Below are 16,623 nucleotides of genomic sequence, written 5' to 3'. Positions count from 1 at the left end.
GAGCCAAGATTTAATTTGCAATTCATCCCATTTCTGAGTTAGCCAGCGAAGGGCCATTCTTCGCAAGGCATGAATGTTTTTATGTGACTTGTGATTACTGGGAGAAACATATTGCCAGTAAATTCAAGGCTGTGACTTGATTCTTAGCCCCTGGTAGGTCATTCCTTTCAGCAGGGCTTCCAAAATTACAGTGGGAGGGGAAGGGGAATTGGTGGGGAAATCCATGAGACTTTAATGACATTGTTGTAATTTCATCAGAAAGTTCACAAGAAGAGTGAAAGTAAACTTAAAAAAATATACTCGGATATCTTTAGCAATCCTGGGGCTGCATCAACTCTTGACTGGCCCATAAGGTCATCAGTTATTTCTGAGGGGTGTATATTTTACTCAATGTGAACAAGCAAGATTTTCATTCAGAACATTGGGAACCGTTGATACAGTGGATAATCTTGGCATGAGATATTTACAAAATATTCATTTTGGCAGCAATACGTACAACTGACACAGTTACATTGGTCAACCTAAGGTCATCTTGGTGGCATGGATGAGTTGGGGTGAAGGGTCTGTTTCCGCACTGTATGTATCCATGATTCCATGACTCTTTCAAATATTAAAATGTGATCTTGAATGTTTTCCAAGAGTACAATGGAATTTTGATCAACTGGGCCAATGGGTTGAGGGATGGCAATTGGAGTTTAATTCAGATAAATGCAAAGCATTACATTTTGGTAAGACAAACCAGGGCAGGACATACACAGTAAATGGCAGGGCCCTGGGTGGTGTTGAGAACAGAAAGGCCAAAGGGTGCCACAGATAGGCAGGGTGATGAAGAAGGCATTTGGCAGGCTTGCTTTCATCGGCCAGGAGTTGCAGTGTCATGTGTCATCTGTAAAACACGTTGGTTAAACTGCATTTGGAATGCAGTGTACAACTCTGGTCATCCTGTGATAGGCTGCAGCGGAGATTTGCAAGGAAGTTGCCAAGTCTAGAAGATTTGATTTAAATGGGGAGGCTGGATAGGCTGGGCCTTTTGTCCATGGACTATTGAAGCCCGATGAATGATCTTGAAGAGATTTATAAATTCACGAAGGACATAGCTACAGTTTTTCCCTCCAGGATAAAGGAATCTAGACCTAGGTTTAAGGGGAGGGGTAAAAAAAATGGAAAGGGACCTGAGGGGCAACATTTTCACGTATAAGGTGGTATGTATGTGGAACGAGCTGGCAGAGGAAGTGATAGAAGTGGATATAATTACAATATTTAAAAGACTTGGGCAGCTACTTAGATAGGAAAGGTTTGGAGGGATATGGGCAGGGCACAGGCAAGTGGGGTTAGATTAGTTGTGCAACTTGGTTGGCATGGACAGGTTGGGCCGAAGGGCCTGTGTCCATTCTGTACAGCTCCATGACTATATTTGAAAATACCCTTTATAATCATGTATAACATTTTAACATCAAATGAATCGGTTCTTTCCTACCCATTCTGTGGAGAAGATAAATAATAAAATCTATTAAATAGATGATAATAACTTATCATTAAAGTGTCAGAGCAAAAAAGCTTAGTTCACACTGATTTTCCACTGATACAGTGTATAATCTTGGCATGAGATATTCACAAAATATTAATTTGGGAGCAATAAGTACAACTGACACAGTTATGTTGGTCAACCTAAGGTCACCTTGGGGGTGTGGATGAGTTGGGGCCACTTGCTGTCAACACTTGAATTGCCAGCAAGTTGACATAAGCCCCTTATAGACCTCATAGAGGAAGGTTTGGCTGAATTAATGTTAAGTGCCGTGAAACATGGGGATATTTGTGGCTGATATTAATTATCTTAATGAATTTACAATAGAGTAAGAAATTATGTGAATTAAACTACACGGGATGAAACTCCAATACAGTACAGGAGTATATTTTAATTTACCACTAGACTCTAAATCAGGCTTAGTGGGTCAAGTTCAAAAATTGTAGGAAATATAATCAAGGTAATCATATAAAGTAATAAAACATGACCAGAAACTCTGTCACTGTCAGGTTTTGAAGCAGTATATTTCAGGAGGAGTTTTTATTAAGATGAATAGGTATGATCCCATTAAATCATCCCACAAGCAATTTTTAAACACTGATTTGGCCGCTGATGTCTGCATATTTTCAGATCAGGAGTTATGAAACATTTCTACATCGTTACTCATAAGAGCGTATTTAAAACCAGAATGAGTTGCTAGATTCCTAATTATAGCAGCATCTGGACCGATGCTCAGCCTGGAATTCTTCGAGATTTAATTCATTTCCGTGGGTCATTCCCCGTTTAGACTTGTTTTTGGACAGAGGTCTGATTACAATTCACATTTTATTTGTGAAGAGCTCATGAACATGGGTTTTATAAAGCATATATCAGAATTATTTCTGAAAGATAACATGCTACGTTCCATAGGCTTGGATTGAAAATACAAAAACACTGTTACTTAGAATGAGAGAACATATTTTCATGATCAAGATTTCAGTTTTATCTTAGAGAATGATGAACACTTATCCTTTCTAAGGAAAATGGAGAGATTTGTGGTTCCAGCTACACAATAACCGCAGTAGAGCTATTAATATTGAAGTTAGTGGCTAGATTTATGTTGTGGTTGGCTGCACCTTAACCTGATACTCAGTCTGATAGTTTGATTTAACGCTTTTCTCATCTCTGTTTAATATCAGCAAGAATGCGTCCTTTAACGATCATCCACCAATCTTGTTATGACTATGGGCCAGAAGATTCGCGTTAGGAGAGCGCTAGAGAAGGAATGTGGCTGCCAGATCTGCTGCCAGATTAACCTGCTGTTCAGGGCATTGCTGTAAATTCCTCAGACTCTTGAGTTAACCTCCTAATCCCCTCACTTTCACCACCAATACTTTAATTCGCTGCCCCTACTGTTTGCTCCGAATTCCATCTTTTAAGCACGCTTCTGAAGTCAGTGTTGTTTTTTTTTGTCTGCTTGCATCTTTTCATTTCAGTTTTACTGCTTTACTGTGTAATATCCTGTTCCACTACACATCATCATAGGATTGTTGTGATGGTAAAGGAATTGCACCACACTCTCTGCATATGTGTGCATTACAGAATGGCCAGCGAGCTAGGAATTTCCTTCTTGTTTTAACTGGATATTCCTTTCATTTCAATCCAATGATACTCGATAAAAATTAACGATTGCAATATCTCTGGCCTTCCAAATTTTGGAGATTAAAGACAGTATAAGATTGTGAAAGGTATACACAAAAAGCTAGAGTAACTCAGCTGGACAGGGAGCATCTCTGGAGAGAAGGAATGGGTGATGTTTCGGGTCGACACTTGAAGAAGGGGCTCGACCCGAAATGTCACCCATTCCTTCTCTCCAGAGATGCTGCCTGTCCAGCTGAGTTACTCCAGCTTTTTGTGTCCATCTTCGGTTGAAACCAGTTCCTTCCTACGCAGATTGTGAAAGGTATTCAGCAGCAATAGTTGGTGTCCGCATGACATTGCAACTTAGGCTCCAATATTGGCTGCTTGGGCCCGTTTATTGTCCTGTCTTTCATCGATCAGGAGTAATTAATCCTAATTATCAGCAAGACAGGACAATAGCTTTACATTCCTGCCTGGCAGGTAGACTGCAGGTTATGCTGCAGAGACAGATTAACGCACAGGTTAATGCAAAGTGCAAGTGCAGCCACTTGGAAAAGGTATTGAAAAGAAATCATATGGGATAAATAGGGGAAGTTGAGGTGGGGGGGGGGGGATAATTGTTGGTAAATTCTACCAGCGATAGTGAATCTACATTTCATAACTGTCCTAATAATGGAATAATGTCCAACAGCAACAACAGAACACTATTTTGAACTTGTTTTATAATTGTATTTTGCATTAATGTCTCGAGTTTTGCAGCTTTTTTCTTTTTACTGTTTGAAGAATTTATATGCAATTTATGTGTAAATTGCATTTCTGTACGTTGTATGAGTCTGTGCCTGTGATGCTGCTGGAAGCAAGAATTTCATTGTACCTGTACCTCAGCATACTTGCGATATGGCAATTATCACGACGTCACTTGACTTGACAATTAACAAAAGACTGAAAGGGAATGTGATCATGATTAATTGATTTAATATTATTTGAACACTGAACACTCACATGCATTTGACTAGAATCATGTATACACCATTTTATTTTGCTTTCTAAAGTAAGTTCCCTATTGTCAGAGAGTAAATTGTGTACTCTTTTAACTTGCAGAAAAAATACCGACAGAGAGTTGATGCGTTAAAATTCACAAGTGTGGCAGACACTCCACAGATTATTCATGCCAAGAGGAGCCAAGATTTGCAAAGTGAAGTGAGTACTGCATAGGCAGAGAGAGATCATTTATGAAAAAACATTGTATTTCAAAGAGTGATGGATGCCACTGACACAATCAAAGCTGATCAAACAGGCAAAGTTTGGAAGAAAAAGTTTTGAGTGTTTACTTCCAAACATCTAAAAGTTTCAGATTTTTTTTTGATTTTATTCCTATTGTTTTTCATAGCTTCATACATAAATTTTGTTCAAGCATCCAGGTGCTTGTAACTGAACTCTTTCAGTTCTGAATCTAGTTAGCTCCACCAGTTTGCTAATGCAAAAATATTTTGCCACGGCATTGCTGACTGTGATAAAAAGGAATAGGTAAAGGTGCTTATAAAAGGAGAACTCTGCAGATATCTCGCATTTTATGTCTCCTTAGGTTTTTGCAATTTTGCCTTTCCTAAATTGAAGGAAATTAGTCGTCATTGACACAAAGGAGGTAGATAAAGAACTTCTAACATTGGACCAATTAGCACCTGCAGAAGAAGATGATGGCAAACAATAGTCAAACAATTTCAATGAATAAAAAAAGACACAAAGTGCTGGAGTAATTCAGTGGGCCAGGCAACATCTCTGGAGAACATGGGTAGGTGACGTTTAGGGTCAGGGACTCTTCTTCACACTTGAGGAGGCTTCTGACCCGAAACGTCACTATCCCTGTTCAGCAAAGATACTATCTGACCCGATGTGTTAGTCCAACATTTTACGTCTTTTTTGTAAACCAACATCTGCTGTTCCTTGTTTCTAAATTCTATGAGTGTTTTTAATTTTCGGTGTTTATGCCACTTTACTGACTGTCAAGCATGGGCAGTTATATACAGTTCTTGTACCTTTTAATATTCAGAATTTTAAAAGCTGCAATCTTGAATGTACTAAGTCACAGTCAATGTGAGCATATAATGGAAACATGCCAGATGGAAATGAAAATAGACCCTGCAGATGCTGGACATCTGAAATTAAATCCAAAAATGCTGCAAGCATTTTAAAATATAAATGATTGAAATATAAAATGATTGCATTGGCATTGACCAAGGTTACTTGCCATTTTATTTAAGACCACTTTTGCTCTTCTATGTTATGCAGATAATGTACAAAGCAACGGGTGAACAGAGTCTTCATCAGTACAGCATCTGCAAAGACGAGCCATTGTTCATGCAAGCCAAGGCAAATGCTCAATACTTAAGTGATGTAAGTAACAAATGATTTTCAAAGCTGAAATTATAAAGCGCAGATGATAATGGGTTTAGCGTTTGATTAATGGTTTTAGTGTTATAGTTACAGCGCGGACGCATGCCCTTCGACCCACAGAGTGAGCGCTGATCAGCGATCCCCCTGCACTAGCATTATCCTACACACCAAGGACAATTTTTACAATTTTATCAAATCCAATTAACCCACAAACATGTACTTTGGAGTGCGGGAGGAAACCATATCACCTTGAGAAAACCCATGTGGTCACGGGGAGAAAGTACAAACTCCGCACAGACAGCACAGGGTCGAACCTGGGCCTCAGGCTCTGTAAAGGCAGTAAATCTACTGCTGCACCAATGACAATTAAATGTATCTTGTATCTTGTATCTTGTGCTGTCCCCTACCAACTCCCCCAAAGAAGACTGCAATGGTTTGCTAGTCAGTTGCGTGAGTCCTTGTGAGCAACTTACTGTAGGTACATGGAATCCTGCTTCCTCCTAGTGGAAATATGCTATTATATTTGTCCTTGAGCCACAGGTTGAATTTTGTGCTTAATCATAGTTGTTCTTGCAATGTACTAGCCTTGTAGTGCACTGGTTTTCTCGGTCACTTCAGAAGCTGTTGGCAGTAACTTGTGGGATATAGGGTTGGAGTCACAGACTAGCATGAATAAGTTTCCATTCTTGGAGGACATTAGAGGAATAATTGTTTTTTAATATAATTTCATACTCCCTACTTAAGATACTTGTAATGCTAACTCAGTCCATTAGCATTGTGCTGATTGGCTTGATTCGGGTAAAAATCTTGCTGTTCCATGGGGTACAGAAGTTCACAAATAAAATAGGTTGTTTACAAACTATAATCTGAAGTAATAAAGAAACTGGGGTCAAGAAATTCTTTGTCATTACTTAAATGACAGGTTGAAATAGCATTTGCTAAGCAATTTTGATAATCGACGTGCTGCTAAAGTTTCAAAAATGTCCAAGGTCCTAGGGAGGTCAGGGCTAGTGGCGAGGGAGTGGTAATCCAAAGGTTACGTTGGTAAAAGATGAAGGGTGGTGGGCGCCTGAGAGGTGCTGGTGAGATTTATGAGCATTTTGGAAGGGATTTGCCTGGTAATCATGTATCTTGCCCACTAAACTTTGGGGGAATTATGACTAAAGGACAAAGATATAGAGAAATGCGATGACAGTGTATTCAGGTTGGGGGTGTGCATGGAGAAGATGGTATGAGGGAGAGAGGCAGAGCGAGAGAGAAAGAGAGTGGTCAGAAAGGGGAGGACGAAAAATAGAAAGAAAAAGGTGGGGAAATCAAAAAGAATTTTAAGTTTGGGAGACATTCGTAGGCTGAGCTTCAGAAAAAGTTGCTTTTAAATTGGCAGTACCTTGAGCGACACCACAGCAGATTAACTGGTATAATTAAAAACGTATGAATTAACATATAAATCTGAGCAATTTCAGTGCATAAATAAAGCAATGTTGGAGTACTGTACCTTGGAACAAAAGTATTTGCTTGGTCACATCTAGTGCACTGCACAGGCAGATAAGTGAAATGGAAAAAATAAGGTAGCACTTCATTACATAGATAAGCCAAATAAAGTCCCAACATAATGGACTCTGCTTGTGTTTCCCTCTCTGCATAAGTAGAATCAAACTGATGACAATTATGTAGTTTTGGTTTAATTTCAGAACTGTCCAATTTAATTGTGATTGTATTTACACTGTAAGGTTGAATTTTGTATAGAAAGGCATAATCAAAACTGAGGAATAAATTCCCGCTGTTGGCTCTGTTCAGCTACTTAATTTTGGTGGAAGAACTAGAGAAACCTGGGGGGGAAAAACAGCGTAACTTTGGCTCCCCTCCCTGTGTTAGCACTGGAAACTGGGAAAATTCCCATAGAAATTCCCCGCTGACCTTAAATCAAGACTTACCTGGGGTTAGTCAGGAACGAGATGCGTACCTGATGGTTCTCTTCTATACGTGAATGATGTAAACTCTAATTAGCAGAGGGCACAATTAACTGAAACTATTCTACAATTTACGCTTTATCAAGAAAATCTACAAGAGTCACTGGGAGGCAGAGAAAGGCAAAAGCTTTGAACTGCGCTTGGATGCGATAGCCATTCTGGAAGCGAAGGCAAAAAGAGATCTTGCGAGTGATGTAAGTTATATATTCCAAACACTTTGACACACCATTAATTTTGCAAATGTGAACACCTCTTATGCTGAATATCTTTCATTTTCTTTATTTGCCTGGACATTACTATTTAAAATGAACTGAAATTAAAACAAAAGGAGTTTTTTTAATAGGAGACAATGTAAATGTCCACGTGATTCCCATTTCTCCGATATGTTAATAAGTTGGAGCAGTAGTAGGCTATTCGACCCATCCACTCTACTCCGCCATTAAATCATTGCTGATCTACCTTTCCTTCTCAACCCCATTCTCTTGCCTTCTCCCGATAACCCTTGCAACCCTTCCTAATCAAGCATCTGTCAATCTCCGCTTTAAAAATACCCAATGACTTTAGTCAGATTCACCGCCATCTGACTAAAGAAATTCCTCCTCATCTCTTTTCTAAAGGTAGGAGGTAACTCAAATGTTCTCTTGTAGTCATGAGAATGTGCACTGGCTCTAGTGAATCATTCATTGCCTCCAGGTTGTCAGCCTGTGTTGTCTGATTATCAGGACTGGATGAGCAGAAATTCTCTGCGTTAATGATTAGGATGAGTGAAGCCATCATCCTTGGTCCAACATCGCAAATGTTCAGAGAGGATTATCTTTATACCGAAATAAAATCTTGATTTTTGGTAAAGGCACAACATTATGGTTCGCTTGTAGTTCACCATTGTTTAGATACCCATCTGTTCCAATGTTTCGAGTTACTCCAGCATTGTGTGTCTTTCATAGGTACAAACCAACATTTGCAGTTCCTTGTTATTGCATTTAAAAAAAAACAACTTTGCAGGCAGATGATAATCTGCTATTCATTTCTCATGCCTGCATTACACGTGGCAGATAATAAAGTCAGGGCATGTCACTTATTAACCTCTTTACAAAATGTTTTAACAGCTGAAGTACCGGGAGGCATACGAGAAACTAAAGGGCAAGTTGATTGGAGTGAAGGAGGCAGCAGGCGATTCTCATCTGGCCCATTCTATCCAAGCCTCCAGGCTGCAGAGCGATCTGGAGTACAGAAAGCAAGCGGAGGCAACCAAGACCAATATCCATCTCACAATGGATATGATGGAACTGGTGCATGCAAAAAGGGCGCAGAGTCTGGCAACTGACAGGGGCTACAAACATCAATACCACCAGTACACCAACCTCCCCGGAGATATGAAAACCGAATGGGCTAAAAAAGCATATGCTCTTCAAAGTAATGTGAGTAACACATCGCTTATTTTATTTTGAGCTGTTTATCTTGGTTATGTACTTCTTTACATTGCTAAAGAAAGTTTTTTGATCAGTCGATATTCTTTTATTACAATGGTTTGGTAAAAGACCTTAGCATGTGTTGGACTGTAACTTGCTGAGAAAAGCCATCAATTGCATGCCAGACTGCAATTGAGCAAGTGTGCAGTTACACATGCAAGTATCAATGATTTCACTCTGACGTTGGAGTTTGAGGGCAAAGCACAAATTTGCTGCACGTATGGTGGGGAATCTCCCTGCCTGGCTATAGCAGATTAAAGCTGCATGCTACTGGGGCTTGGTTTATAAGGGGAGACTGCATAGGCTGGGGATTTTTATTCCTGCAGTACAGGAGGTTGAGGGCTAACCTTTATAGAGGTATCTCAAATCATTAAGGATATAGATCAGGTGGATGGTCACCGTCTTTTTTTCCCAGGCCAGGGGAGTCTAAAAATAGAAGGATTAGATTTTAGGTGAGAGGGGAAAGATTTACAGGGGACCTGAGCGACAACATTTTCAGAAGATAGACACATAAAGCTGGAGTAAATCAGCGGGACAGGCAGCATTTCTGGAGAGAAGGAAAGAGTGACGTTTCGGGTCGAGAGCCTTCTTCAGAGGGTGGTGATAAAATGGAATGAGCTGCCAGAGAAAGTGGTAGAGCTGAGTACATTTACGATGTTTAAAAGACATTTGGACAGATACATGGATCATCAAAGTTTAGAAGAATGTGGGCCAAATTTAAGCAAATGGGACTAGCACAAGAAAACTTCTTGGTTGACATGCATGAGTTGGGCTGAAGGGCCTGTTTCCATGTTTTATACCAGTAGGTGAAGTCACTTCAGTGAAAAGCAAGAAGGTGAAGTATTAAACAAACCGCTGGATGGAATCAGCGTATCAGGCAGCATTTGTGGAGAGTTTTCGGGGCGGGAGCCTTTTTCAGACTCTGAAAGATCTCGACCCGAAACATCACCTATCCTTTTTCTCCACAGTTACTGCCTGACCCACTGAGTTATTCCCGCGTTTTGTGTCTATCTTCGATATAAACCAGTGCCTGCAGTTCCTTTCTACATACATTCCTTTTGAAGTTCAGTTTAAACATGCCATAAGATAATAGTGTTTTTGGAACGTTTGCCAGTGGAACAAGTACTGACTTGATATATTTGACTTTCACCGTATTTGAATACTGTATGTTCGTCACATTTTCCAAGGTACCAACTAAGTTTGGACAATAGATCTGTTGGAGAATATAAAAAGGTCACACTATTAGCATGATTCTATATATAGATCAGAAAGACTGCAACATAATGAAAGAGGACATCTCTGTAGTTCCCACATGTTCACTTTATTTTTTCCTTTAGTAAGTATTCCTCATGCTCTGATTTCTCTGATGAATAGGCCTCCCCTAATGTTCTAACCTAATTATCTATAACTTTGTTTGGGTCATCTTACCACATACACAAAACTGTAACAGCCTTAAAATGTTGACAGCATTAAGATTATCCCGCTAAAAACATGGATTCAATTAAGTAAGATTATAGTATTTCTATTATTCAATTTTACAGTTGTCAAATTTGGAAACTCTAGGCCAAGTAAAAACCTTGTCATCATTTACTCCAAGGTATTAAAAGAGAACTAATGCAAGGTCAGGTTGGGAGGAGTCCCCCCCCCCCCCCCCCCCAGCCACGGGTACCATGTAATCCCGTGCTACTTGTTCCATGATCGGATAGTCAGCAACTAAACCGTCTCCCCCACCTGGTTTGCCAGGAGAAGAGGGGGCTGTGGACCCCCAGCAGGACCAAAAACAAGACCTGTCAAAGGGCGGATGAGCTTCTAACGAGCCAATGGCCATCCACACGTCAGTAGAAGTTGCGATCACTGTCGTACATAGCATTGTAAGAAACGATGATAAAGCACACACACCAAAATCCTGTACTTCCAGCGCAGAGGTCCGCAGGAACTGGAGGACAAAGATGTGTGGTACGTCTGTCACCGTTCCCGTCGGAAACCAGCACCACTGCATCGCTAATGTTTTGAACGATGATGATGATGACTAATGCAAGAACCCAGCGGTTCTAATGTGTTAGACATTATTAATACTATGAGCATTCTTAAAGCTTTTGACCAAAGTCATCCACATGACTCATTAACCACAGCTCTGGATCATGCAACATTGGAAATTTGTTCCTTCATAAAGTAAAGGGGGCGACATGGCAATGCAGCGGTAGAGTTTCTGCCTTACAACGCTTGCAGTGCCAGAGATCCGTGTTTGATCCCGCCAACGGATGCTGCCAGTGCGGAATTTGTATGGTCTCCCTGTGGGTTTTCTCCGAGATCTTCTGTTTTTCTCCCGCACTTCAAATATGTACAGGTTTGTAGGTTAATTGGCTTGAGTTTGTAAACTTGGTATAAACCTAAATTGTTCCTAGTGTGAGTAGGGTAGCGTTAATGTGCGGGCATCGCTGGTCAGTGCGGACTCGTTGGGCTGAAGGGCCTGTTACCGCACTATATCTCTAAAATTAAAACTAAAACAAAACAGAAATGGAGGAAGAAAATGTTACTGCCTCAGTAGAAAAACACATTGCTATTCTGGATCGATAAGATTAACATCTTGTTGTATCTGTACATTAAATTAGTAAGATTCATTTAATGTACAGATGAACAAATTAACAAAGTGAGCAAAATAACTATATTGGCAGGAGTTTGGGAATCCTGGTGATATGCTTTCTTGCGGCAAAAAATTGACTTGGGTAGAGAACAGAAAATCACATTTTGTAACTCATGCTAATCATCCTGCTAAAGGTCATCCTGAGGAAGTCCCTACTAAACATTCAAGTTTGATTTACTGTGTAGATATAGTAATGAAATACTGTGAATCACATGTGTAATCTTCAAGGTAATGTTATCAACCTCTCTTGAGTCACTAAAAATGTCATGCTTTATAATTCTGTCTTAGTTTGATACAATATTACTTTCTAAAATTTGTCAGAACCAGTACAAGTCTGACTTGAATTGGATGCGAGGTGTTGGATGGATAACCAGTGGGTCTTTAAATGCTGAGCAAGCTAAAAAGGCAGGAGATCTGTTCAGTGAGGTAAGTGCAATAAATGGCTCCTGCTGATCAAAACCACCAGTCAGTACACAATTAGAAACTGAAATCTAGCTTGTTTTCATGTCAATCTGCATTGTTACATCTCTGGAATGGATTGGAATAAGTTAAAAGTGCCCTGAACATTGAGTCCAACATCAGCAGTATGCGCACACCATTTTAGAGGCAACTTGAGGCAACATTCACTGCTGTTGGTGAAGGAAGTTGGCTTGGGCGTATTTGATCAGAAAGGCCAAGTTGTTGCCAGCGCCACTGTTCTTAGAGTTCAGTGCTCCAACCCACCCCCTTACTTCATCGCTCACAAATAATTGCATGTTCAGTAGCAGCAGCGAGGACCAAGTCTGTGCTCCCCACCCCACCCCACCCCAGCCCAACTATTTTTTATTTAAATGGGACATCAACCATTCCCAGGTTAATGCTATCTGATGCCACTGTCCATTGTATTTACATTGTACTTAAGGTACATAATCAAGTTCAAAACTTGAATTCGAGAGGGCAAATACTAGAGGGCATAGCTTTAAGGTAAGAGGAGCAAGGTTTAAAGGAAATGTACGGGGAAGTTTTGTTTACGGAGGTTGGAGAGTGCCTGGAAAATGCTGCCAGGGGTGGTGGTTGAAGCAGATAGGAAAGTGGCATTTAAAGGACTGTTGGACAGGCATATTGATATGTAGGGAATAGAGGGATATGCATTATGTGCAGGTGGATAAGTGATGGTCTTGGCATTACAGACCTTGTGGCCCAATGGGCCTGTTATTGTGCTGCACTGTCCTTTGTTAAAACTGCCGTTGGGAGTGTTGTGGCAAACTCAATGGAAATTCAGTATTTCTGATTTCACCCTCTCCTATATCCATAGGACAATGTAACTGGAACTTGCTACCTGCTGTAGCCATGACGACAATCCCAGAGCAGGGCAAGGAGCACAGTGTCAGTGGCTGTCAGATTAAACATAGCAATAAACTTTTATGCATTTGGTTTTACACATTCTGGAATTGGGGACGCCTGAAGAAGGGTCTCGATCCGAAACGTCACCCATTCCTTCAATCCAGAGATGTTGCCAGTCCTGCTGGGTTCCTCCAGCATTTTGTGTGTCTATTCAATAGATTAGGTTGCGCTAATGAAGAGAGATGCAGAATTAATCTATTAGGTCTAGGATTTCTTATTGGAGCTGGAAATAACCTGTTAATCAATACCATATGTCCAATGTTAATATTTGTCATCATCTTTTGATTTTATGTTTTTACCTTGCAGAGAAAATATCGGCAATATCCCAGTGACCTGAAATTTACTAGCGTTACTGACTCTCCCGAAATGATACAAGCCAAGATTAGCTATAACCAGGCAGTGGATGTAAGCTATTAAATGATATGATATATATTTTATATGTTAACTGCTCAAATATTTTTTTTCTTATGCTATTCCTCTACTATAGAACAGAAAATGTCATGAACACTTATCAGGCCAGGCAGTAACCATGGAGAGAAAGAGAATTAACATTGTTATCAGAACTGTTGTATTTTCTATAGAAAATATACAGCATTTTGCAATCATCGAAAAATGGCTGCAAATAGAGTGGATGTCTGGTTATGTTCACATTCCTTGGGTTGGACAAATAAGCCGAGCAAAAGAACACTTAAGTATATTTTTAAAATAGGATTAAATTACACAGCATGAGTCTGTACAATATCTGCCGACTTTCAAAGAAGAGCATTTTAGGTATTTTGATTTCTAAGTGCAAATTGCAAATTTGGTTTGCTTCAATGTATTTCGCAGTTTTTGATCCTCAAATGTTTGGGTGGTTAGGGGGAATCTTTCAGATCAAAGGGCGATGAGGTGCGGAGAATCTGGTGATGACTTACTTGAATTAATGCCCCATTAAAAAAGTGACTGGCAGTCCAGGCGAAAGGCAGAAGCCATTATGGATATGAACATTGAAGTCATGCAGCTGTTGAAGTACCACCGTTTGTAGATTTCAAGTGCAATGACCATATCCACATTTCCGTATCCATTATGACACAGAAAGAAGCCATTTGGCCCCTCGAGTCTAAGCTTGATCACAGAATGATCCCAGTTTCCAACTAATTTTGGGCAGCACAGTAGCGCAGCTGGTAAAGCTGCTGCCTCATAGCGCTAGAGACCCGGGTTCAATCCTGCCCTCTGTGTGGAGTTTGCACGATTTCCCTGCAACTGCGTGGGTTTCATGCAGGTCCTCCAGTTTCCTCCCATATCCTAAAGATGTGCGGATTTGTAGGTTAATCGGCATCTGTTAAATTGTCCCTAATGTGCAGGGAGCGGATGAGAAAGTGGGATGGAACTGGTGTGAATGGGTAATTGATGGTTGGCATGGTCAAATGGCCTGTTTTCATGCTGTATCTCTAAACTAAAACTAAATTAAATGAATTTTCCCTGTAAACTATTCTCCCTCCATTCCCATCGACCACCTGCCCTTCCCACCAGGTTCTATCACAATGCATCCGAGGCAATTTATAAAGGCTCAAGAATCTATCAACTTGCATGTCTTGGGGATGTGGAAGGGAACCAGAGACCCTGGAGAAACTTCCTGTTGTCACCAGGAGAATGTGCAAACTGCACATAGTCTGCACTGGAGACCAGGATTGAAGCCAGATCCCTGGTGCCATGTAGTAGCAGGTTGACCTGCTGCATCACTGTTCTGCCAATGGGCAGAGCAAGACCAAAGTGTGTGATTTTTTTAAATCAAGCACAACAGTCAATGTCCAGCCTCATGTTAGCCAGTTATTGAGCACCCTGCATGCTTTTCTCCTCTCATCAAGCCTTATTGTTTGTTAGATGGTATAAAGTAACCACACGTTATTCGTCCTGACAGATTGCATTGGGAAAATACCCACAGCAACCTGAGAAAACTAGGCTTATCCTGAAAGTTTTGCTCTCTTAATAAGCTGAACTTGGGGCACCTTCAGAAAGCCAACCTGTCTCCCAACTTATTCAGTTTCCCTTTCCTCTGTGTCTTTATGCTTATAAGACCTGTGGGAAAGGAATAGACATGTTTCTGGTAATACAAGTAAGATGATTAAAGTTTCCCCTTGTGGCATTGAACGTTCAGTTTCTACAAATGTATTCATTAATTGATGTCTGGAACTATTATAAAATCACATCTTTTTTAAGTGATCTGTTGTTTCCATCGAAGGTAGTAATAACCTCACAGCTATACACTTTCTTTTGGTGTTCGTATTAAGATCTGTTGTATAAATATCTAATACTGTTCTTTCAAAATGAAGCTTTTTCTAGAGAAGGGTCTTGGCCTGAAACGTCACCTATTCCTTCTCTCCAGAGATGCTGCCTGTGCCACTGAGTTACCCCAGCATTTTGCGTCTATTTTCGAAGCTTTACTTCATATTGACTGATCAGATTTAATAATACAAATCTAACACCAGTTCTTAACTTGAATGTGATTAACAACATGAAATTTTATGAGCTCTTTTGTTCATTAATTTTCCATAAGTCTACAAGATAGTGCGTGAATTGTTGTACAAATGCTGAATTAACTGGTATCAATTTCCTCATATCGATGCCCTCAACCTCTTATAATAAATAGGTTAACACAGTGAACAATTAACCTGCATTTTAAGAACTCATGAATCATTGTTCACAATTAGTTTTATGCATTTATTGGTTTGTGGCTGTCTGTTTCTTGAGTTTTTAATGCAATTTGTTATTTAATTAATAACCTCGAATGGAGAGGAGGACAATTGCAACTGTGTTACATGCATATTTCCCTTACAAGATATAATTCTGCTCCCACCCACCAAGATGTAAGATGATGTTGCCCTAGATACATATTAAAATGGAACTTATTCTTTTATTTGCCAGAGACTGTACAGAGAAGATGGAGAAAATGTAAAACATCACTACACACTGACAAAGGACCTCCCAGAAATTCTGCAGGCTAAAACTAATGCCATGAACATCAGTGAGGTGAGACTCGGAACAGTCGAGCTGTCTTTATGCAATATTAGGTAGCTTTATGAAATGATCAGAGGCACTGCTAATGCTTATTACTGAATTAAAATTGTAGTCATTTCTGTAATAAGCAATCCCCATAACAAGGGCAGTTCAGTAAAAGGTTTTCCTTATATTTCTGCAATTTAACACAGGGATAAAGCAGTTTTCATTAACTTGTCAATGATTAAATATCAGGACCCTGATATTGATCTGTTTTCAGCAACTAGTTTGGATTACCAAAACTATTAAATATGATAGTAACATCTATGCTCAACCAATCTGATGTGTTGGATATGCAAACAATGTTATATTCACCATTATTGCATACAAATCCAATTTCCAATGTAGTGCAGTTAAGACAAAATGTTGTCTTTAAGACAAAAGACACATTTATATTTGATTCCTGAAGTACATACATACTAAATTGGATATACTATATATATGTTTTTCATCTTTGGGAGATGGCATGGGCAGCAATGAATGCCCATGCCTAATTATCTTGGAGGAAGTGGTTATGAACTCATTACAGTTTGTACGGGGATTCAGGTGCAGATTAGTTTATCCGCATATATACACCAGGGT

The 16,623-nt window shown here is 39.9% G+C and overlaps 1 protein-coding gene across 3 annotated transcripts in view; it reads left to right on the top strand.

Annotated features, from left to right (window-relative positions):
• Positions 1-16,623, top strand: part of nrap (nebulin-related anchoring protein) — an 89,199-nt gene that overhangs the window by 38,791 nt on the left and 33,785 nt on the right. For all 3 annotated transcript variants that reach the window (XM_055646886.1, XM_055646888.1, XM_055646887.1), the window contains 7 exons: positions 4,247-4,345; positions 5,435-5,539; positions 7,596-7,703; positions 8,616-8,927; positions 11,944-12,048; positions 13,312-13,410; positions 15,910-16,014. In XM_055646886.1, coding sequence (XP_055502861.1) covers positions 4,247-4,345; positions 5,435-5,539; positions 7,596-7,703; positions 8,616-8,927; positions 11,944-12,048; positions 13,312-13,410; positions 15,910-16,014 — 933 coding nt within the window. The remainder of the gene's footprint in view (positions 1-4,246; positions 4,346-5,434; positions 5,540-7,595; positions 7,704-8,615; positions 8,928-11,943; positions 12,049-13,311; positions 13,411-15,909; positions 16,015-16,623) is intronic.

Source organism: Leucoraja erinacea, chromosome 15 (genome assembly GCF_028641065.1).
Source record: "Leucoraja erinacea ecotype New England chromosome 15, Leri_hhj_1, whole genome shotgun sequence".
Taxonomy (NCBI): domain Eukaryota; kingdom Metazoa; phylum Chordata; class Chondrichthyes; order Rajiformes; family Rajidae; genus Leucoraja; species Leucoraja erinaceus.
This window is presented reverse-complemented; position numbering and strand designations above follow the sequence as displayed.